General features: G+C 36.8%; 1 protein-coding gene across 1 annotated transcript; it reads right to left on the bottom strand.

Moving 5' to 3' along the window:
• Window positions 1-2,622: 2,622 nt before the first annotated feature.
• Window positions 2,623-5,753, bottom strand: LOC143459865 (nuclear RNA export factor 1-like). Its single transcript, XM_076957170.1, has one exon. The coding sequence runs from the start codon at window positions 5,114-5,116 to the stop codon at window positions 3,224-3,226; it is 1,893 nt and encodes a 630-aa protein (XP_076813285.1). The 5' UTR covers window positions 5,117-5,753; the 3' UTR covers window positions 2,623-3,223.
• Between the last annotated feature and the right edge of the window lie 2,270 nt (window positions 5,754-8,023).

Raw genomic sequence — 8,023 nt, forward strand, 5'->3', positions numbered from 1 at the left:
TCACATAAGGGAGTCAAAATTTAGTAGGGGGTCATTATTTAGGTTATTAATATACGTGTTTTTAATGTTAGGGAATATGTCCTCTACATCTTCCAACAATGTAGTTGTTTCGTTGTTTGTGTTATTTTGGCCTTAAGTTCGTTAAACTTAGGAAATATTTTTTGGGTTTGGTGGCCATGCTAACCTACCATCTTATAGCACAATTGTATTATTGCTACCTTGCATTTTTAAGCCCTTGGGCTTTGCCGCTTTTTCTTGCTCATTAATTGTTCGTGAGCATGTGTTTTATTGTGCTATAACTACAACGGTTACCATCCTAACTTTCGCTCCGCACAGTTAATGGTGAAAACAAAGCAATGCAATACAATACAATTTTACACTACAACGGTCCATTGTTAAAATAGTATTTAACTTTGTAAGTAGCTTAACTTGAACATAAAACAATGTTTGTTGTAAAGTGTAACTTGTCACGGAAAAATGACCATTTCCATGTTCACCAACTTTCCCGGAAGAAAATTTTCACGATCTAAGCCTTTTGATTGGCAGGTCGCAAAATCAAAGGGATGAATGACTGGGGGCTGCACAAAAAAAAACAGAATTTTTTTTGAAAATAAGGCTTCTTTAATATACTACTGTATAATAACTATATCTAGGCCTATAGTATAGTATATTCTACAAGAGAGTGACATAATCCTACGTCATACCAGAAGTCACATGCTGTATAAGCCTACAATGCTCCTGTTGCAAGCACAAATAATTTATTCATTTCTTTTCATTTTCTTACACTATGCTATGGTTTTCGATACAAAAAAAATTTACGAACAATCATACGACGATTTTTTATTCGTACGAGCATTTTTTTATTCATACAAATATTTTTTTAATTATTCGTACTGACATTTTTTGTTAATGTCAGGGATTTCCCGAAAATATTTGTTAATTTTCCAAAATTTTCCTAGTCAACCAATCAAGATCATTTGTAACTTTTTACGAATACTGTCATTATTATACATTTACCATCATTGTTAACTCGAGGCTTTAGATTTGCAAACTCAAGCGTTTCAAAGGAAAAAGTGGTTTGTGAGCTACTTAGCTGAATGAATGAAAATGTGTTTTGTTTGTATATATACGCTTGAGTAAGCTGTATTGTTATTGCTATTAAACACATTTACGAACGATATCTTTTTGGTATGTTGAAGTAGGGAATTTACATAACAACTTCCCAAACAAGACTATAAACACAAACGGCATACGAGTGATGAATATTGGTGTTCACACGAAGAGCAAAGTTTGTGACTCCAGGTCACACTTAAAACCACAATAAAGCCACAGTGCAATTCACCGAAGGTCAAAATGGTTGATACAACGTAACATATGTGTTGAGTTTCATTTGCATATTAACGTGAATCAAAATCGCAATAAAATTTATATCATGATTTGTGGGTCTCACTGAGTGATATATTTAAGGTTGCGTTGAGAAGGGGCAAATATTTTTAAAAGCTAGTTTTAAAATTCATGTGTCCGTCCACCCTGCATAAAGTGCGCGAACGTAGATATTTTAGGTTTCACTAGCAGCATGATATGAAACTGTATTGTAGATGCAGGAGGCACTAATTGTTATCAAAGAAGTGCTTAGCTTCATTTCGCGAATTACTATGGACGTACTTTGGTGAGTACAACAAAAGCATATATCAAAATACTTTTCATCTTTTAATATAACTCATAGCGATAGCCGAAAAAACAAAGTTGATATATTTTTTTATCACTCCTGCAACCAGCGGGTCTTCGCGTCATTGCAGTAATTTTTGTAAAAACCACACAAAGTAAGATTTATTACAGTATGGAAACCTAATAAAATTTCACTCAGTGCTGAATTTGTGTAATTTATTTGATGAAAAAAAACATTATGCTTATGCTTTTAAAAGTGACACTATTGGCTGTACTGCTTTCCTCGATTTATATGGAAATATAATTTTAATTAGTATGCGCAATGCCTTTTGTAAATACTGTACATATAAATGTAGTATTTATAAAGGCGTTGGTTTGCGTCTTTACGACATGATGTAGCTTGCCGCCGCCACTTCAAGCAGGCACCTCGAATGCCAAGTCTACGCAGTTTATTCATGTATATACTGGTACCGTTGATAATAACTACCGAGGTGCGAGTCTGCTGATTTCTTCATACGGCTTTATCAAGTGGCAGGCGAGCCCTATCGCTACAATGGCGCCGTTTACTGACCAGCCTTACTATAGTTTGTGTATTGGCCAACATCAAAATCATTACATCCAAAATCAGCTGGCTCGAGGCGGATATGTTAATGTTAACTGTTGTCTACTGTACTGTACCATTAAATGCTATCTTCTATGTCTATGGGCAAGGAGTTAGTCGTTTCAGTGCTTCTGTCAAATCGAGCCAAATTCGAGAAAAAATTAAAAATGATTTTATAGGTAAATGAATGCAAAGTTTGACCGTTGGTGCTCGAACGGGGTTCGTCGTAGTATGACTTTTCTCTATCCGAGAACACATGATATTCCTAGACCACATCGTTTTCCATTCTTTTGGGACTAGTTAAAATTGCCAAGGGACTGAAGCTCAAATAAGTAGTGAAATATGCATAAAACTTATGATGAACAACAGGATTTTTGCAATTGCTCAAATGACATGACGCAAATCAGCAGAGCACAGTGACGGCTTTAAAAAATTTCACATGCGGATAAGCACTTAAATTTACGTTGTAATTTACAAAGTTTTAACGCCATGCCATGTTAATTGACAATCGAACTGAAAAGAAAACATCTGAAACATACTCTTTAAGTAGGTGACACACATCACTGAAGAATACATGATGTGGAGTTGATAATATTCCTACCAAAACTCTAAAATATAGCAAAATACAAATGGAATCTTTACAGTAAAAAGGGGAAATCTGTTATTACTACAGTAACGATGTTTTTAACCAAACTGAAAACCAACATCTATCAATTGACAAGCCTAGATTTACAATTGTTTCTTTAAAACTTTCATATCAAATAATAATGACAACTGAATCTAACTAAAAAGTTAAATTTAAACCATAAGCACACTGCTCAGAATATTGTATAAAAACAAACAAGAAAGAAAGCAAATTTAGAATCGTTGTAAATGAAAAAGTATTATTATACTCCAGGCTGACATACACGAGTCTGTTTTATTGACCTCACAGATTGATCACCTCACCCTTAACTACTTTCCAAATGCTTCCAAAGGAATCTTTCCTTGTTCTTTCAGCATGAGAAAAACTTTACCCGCTTCTTCATAGTTCCAACTATTTTCTTTAAGACATTGTTCAGAAAAACTTAAGTTCATGCCAGATTCTTTGGCAAATGAAGATATCATTTTAACATGGATTTCACTTTGTTGACTGACATTGGAAGATGACTTTTGCTTAGAAGCATAAGTTTTTGCTTCCCTCAACTCATCTGATGTTGGGTTGCGAAGAAAATATTGTTCATTCACAATCTGCAAACTTGTGTTTGAAATCTGACAAAAGAAGTTTCTTGAGAAAGACCTCAACACACCGTTAGACCCATTCTCTTTGAAAACACCTCGGACAATGAAGTTGACAACAGTCGAAGTTATCAGAGGTACATCTACTGAGAAGCTGCTGAAATAATGTGTTGTGCCGTTTAGCTTTACCAAAAGCGATATGACATCATTTCTTGATGTTGTGACAGTGGAAATCTTTTTTGCAGTGTCTTTTATACGTTTTAGATTTCTAGAGACAGAAAAGTAATGAGATAATGCTGGGCCACGTGGAGACTGGGGAAGTGACAAAGTAAATATGCAGTTTTCATGATATGCTTCTGACAACTGTGACCTCGATTCATCATAACATTTGAAGAATTGCTGTATAAACTGTTTTATAATGTCTTGTCCAGTTGTTGGCATGAAGTCAGGAACAGAAGTAGGCAAACGAGTTTTATCAACATCAAACTTCACTGGTGCAGGTAGTGGATGGCTATCTAAAATTTGCAGGTTGGGAAAACATTCCCGAATGTCTCGAATGTAATCAGCTTTCGACTTGTATTCAGCGCATAATGGATTTTGGTCAAGTGTTAAGTCAGATAAATCCCAACCTTGGATTTTTTCCAGCTCTTTCATTCTGCTTATTTTGTTCTTGGATAAGTTCAAACGTTTTATGCAAGGCGTATGCTGAACAAGATGTTTCACCCCATCCAAATTGAATAAGCCACTGTCAGTCATGTCCAGTGAAGTTAAGGTTGAAATGTTTTCGGCTATAATTTTCGTCACAATATACATATGAACAGGTGATGAAACTTTAATTTTGACATTTTGATTTTTAAGTTTATCATCAAAAAATAAAGAAGATAAACTTAGATGCTTGGTAGTAGAATTGTACCTTTCACTTAGCACCTCCTTCAATAAAGTAATGTCATTTTCTTGTAAAGGTGCATCTTTTGCAGGTTTCAAATAAATGGTTAATTTTGTCCCGTCAGGGGCCACAATTTTCTTACTACAATTTCGTATGGATTCAGCTGTTGAATGATCATCAAGAAAGAAAGCAGAATTGTTTCCGTCGAGGTGATACTGAACAGGTTGATACTCAACAAAAGCATTTTTTGAGATTTCCTCTCTTAGCCACTTTTCGTCATAAAGTGCACCATGTATTATTATAATCTTGTGCCATGATTGACTCGGGTTGTCATCTCTACGAACAAATCTAGCACGTCTGTGTGGCCGAGCATAGGGATTGTACCGACCTGAACCCTCACCTTCTCCTTGCATATCAACATCACCATCGTTGTCAGTGTTTGCATCCGGATTAATATATTTTCTATTTGGAAAATTTCGCCCTCTTGAAAACGGTCTTCTATGACTCGATCTGTTGCCACGACGTGGTTGATACTTTCCTCCTCTAGCAAAACTTCCGGATGAAGTACTCTGCGATCTGGTGTCACTTCTCATATATCTTCCACGATTACTTGACCTGCCACGGCCACGACCTCCAAGCCTGGAATAGTTGAATCCTTCTGATCCCGTCTTGCGGTCATCGTGTTCAGAATACTTATTAGCTTCATATCCTGATTTCATTCTCCCAGATTGCTTGTATGACATCGTTACTAGGTAGGAAGCTTATTCACATCAAATAATAAGACTTTGCTAGTGGAAAGCACATAAAAATGTCAAAACAAAAAAAATATACATTAGCTTACATTATACAACAAGGGCAAGCAAAGTAGCAACAAGAATTTAACCTTAGCAGAACTAATGGCAGCATCAACTGTTACATTGAATAATGGATTAACAATTTAGGTTGTCTGACTATGAACCCGTATGCTGTAGGGAAGCACCAAGGCTACAAAGTGTAGAAGGCTACAAAAACGGTAATACCAGGGACAGGGATGGGACAAGTCGAATCAGTGTACTAAACTGAGTTTTGTTTTATTTGTAAAAGACCACCAAAGTGTGGACACGAATATCATATTTCAATATTTTTGTCACAAACAGGGCGTTATGCTTGGTCTGTATAAATTGTAAACACAGCAACCTGAAGTTAAGTTCGTTAAGAGTTTTGGTGTAAAAGTTTACATATAAGCTAGGTTGGTAAACCAGCTCATTTTATTTAGTTCTGATTTAGAGTTGAGTAGTATTGACAAAAGTAAAAAATTGGAAGGTATAAGGAAAAGACTTTGAAGCAAAATTATTCTTAAAATTACAGCTGGTCAAAATAATCCCATAATCCATTATTATTAATTAATTATACTATGTAACAAAAAAAATTAATTCTTTGTCCTTGGGAAATAATTGCTATATTCTGTTTGCTTATGCCGAAAAAACATGAAAAATCTTAGTTATACCACCATAACTTCGGTTGTTGAATCTTTACAGATTTTTTAATTCTATCGCCATTATTAAAAGTGTGGTATGGCTCGCCGTGGTTGCAAGTACTCAGCAGATTCCTTCTGCTATGTGTGTGGTGAGTTCTTTGCAAAAAAGCACTGTCTGGAGAGTTGCAGGCGTGCGAAAGAAGCCTATCATGCATACTTTCGCATGCCAGTCGGTGACCAAGATAAACATTGGGCACCACACGTCATATGCGAATACTGCCGTCGTACTCTAGAAGGTTGGTTTAGGGGAGAGAAGAGGGCAATGCGTTTTGCTATCCCCCGTGTCTGGCGTGAGCCCACAAACCATCTCACAGATTGTTACTTCTGTATGGTGGATCCAAGCAAACGACGAAAGGGAAAGAATGCACCTTCCATCAATTACCCTGACATTCCATCATCTATTGCACCTGTACCCCATAACACGACTGACATGCCTGTGCCACAACCACCCTTGAGAGATGAACATTTCGTAGCAGATGCACTCTCTACAGATTCAGAAACGGATGCATCAGTTGCTTATCTTCAACACCGAGTTGGCGGTGAAAGGTGTCCCTACTACCCCAACCAAGAAGACATGAACGATCTTGTCAGGGAACTGTCATTGACAAAGTCGAATGCTGAGCTACTCATTTCCAGACTAAAGCAATGGGACTTACTGGATGAAGAAGATGAAGTGAAGCGACTGATAAATTCCATCAATTTTCCAGAGATGCTGTCTGAGGTTGAACGGAGAGCTTGGACTTCTTTCGTTTCTGTAGTTAACGGGTTCCTGGGCAATCACAAGGCAGAGAATTACAGGGAACTTGTCGATGAACTTGTGGATGCGTATTGGAGGATGGGATGCAGGATGTCGCTGAAACTACACGTACTACATGCTCATCTTGATGAATTTAAGGATAACATGGGGGACTACTCAGAAGAACAAGGTGAAAGATTTCATCAAGATATCAGGTATTTTGAGGAACGCTATCAAGGACAGTACAACGAAAATATGATGGGGGAATATATATGGAACCTTTTACGTGAAAGTGAACTCACATATCGTCGCCAATCACAAAAAAATGTTTCTTTGTGATTAAGTTATAAGTTTTGAGTGCTTTAAGTGACAGCGTAGGTTTGCTCTGTAACAGTTTTGCATAAATACCTATAGCACCAGGCCTTAAGGCTTTTGTCTCGTGTTTGTGTAGCAAAATCGCCTTGCATACATGTGTTTTTCTTCTTTATGTAATTTTTTAGAAATAGATTCTGGAAACAACATTTTCTGTTATTATTTCATTATGACAAAGCCAACAACAACAACTAAAATTAGATTTAACTCCATTCTATTGATTCAAAAAAATATAGTGGAAGCAAAGGCATTAAAAAAGCAAAACTAGTCAAAAAATTCCAATAAACTAATCTCATAAAGTCAGAACCAAAGTTTGAACTTTTTGAATGCTCATTTTTATTGATTTATACCAGGGGTGGGCAAACTTTTTGTACTGAGGGCCGCATTAGAAAAAATGTTGCAGCCGGCGGGCCGCACACTCTCATTACAAAGTAGGAAAATTTACCCGGTGTGTAAATAAACGCATATTCATATTAAACACAATTTTTGCATTTCACACTCAGTTACGTTTAAAGCTACGCAATCTTCATCACAAAGGCCTACGGTAGCCGCTACCGTATTTGTATTTCATGATCAAACAATTGAATCAAACAATGCGTGAGAAGTGTACGGCTAGTTGCTGAAAGCATGTTGCAATACATGCGCGACTGACGTGTGTGTGTTTACGCTCTGAAAGTGAAGAGAAAAACACACTCGTAAAGGGAATAATATTTTGTCATGTAACCTGTTTAATTAAAACAATAAGTGATGAGTAGGAGTTTCTGCAAGTGTCGGCGGGCCGCATAAAATGGGACCGCGGGCCGCATGCGGCCCGCAGGCCGTAGTTTGCCCACCCCTGATTTAGACCATACTAAATCAGAAAATAATAGTTTTAACCCATGGACAAATTTTGTGTTACATGGTATCAATGGTCAACAGCCAATTTTAAACGGAGATGCGATTAGGTGATTCTTGAAGGGTTTTTGACGCTGATCCCGACAATGCCCTTATTTTGTTTCTAGCACATCAGGTTTGAGATATTTGCAT

Source organism: Clavelina lepadiformis, chromosome 5 (assembly GCF_947623445.1).
Source record: "Clavelina lepadiformis chromosome 5, kaClaLepa1.1, whole genome shotgun sequence".
Taxonomy (NCBI): Eukaryota; Metazoa; Chordata; class Ascidiacea; order Aplousobranchia; family Clavelinidae; genus Clavelina; species Clavelina lepadiformis.

What these genes read in the sequence shown, in the direction of transcription:
- LOC143459865 (XM_076957170.1), bottom strand. Translation starts at nt 5,116, where the DNA reads ATGTCATACAAGCAATCTGGGAGAATGAAATCAGGATATGAAGCTAAT.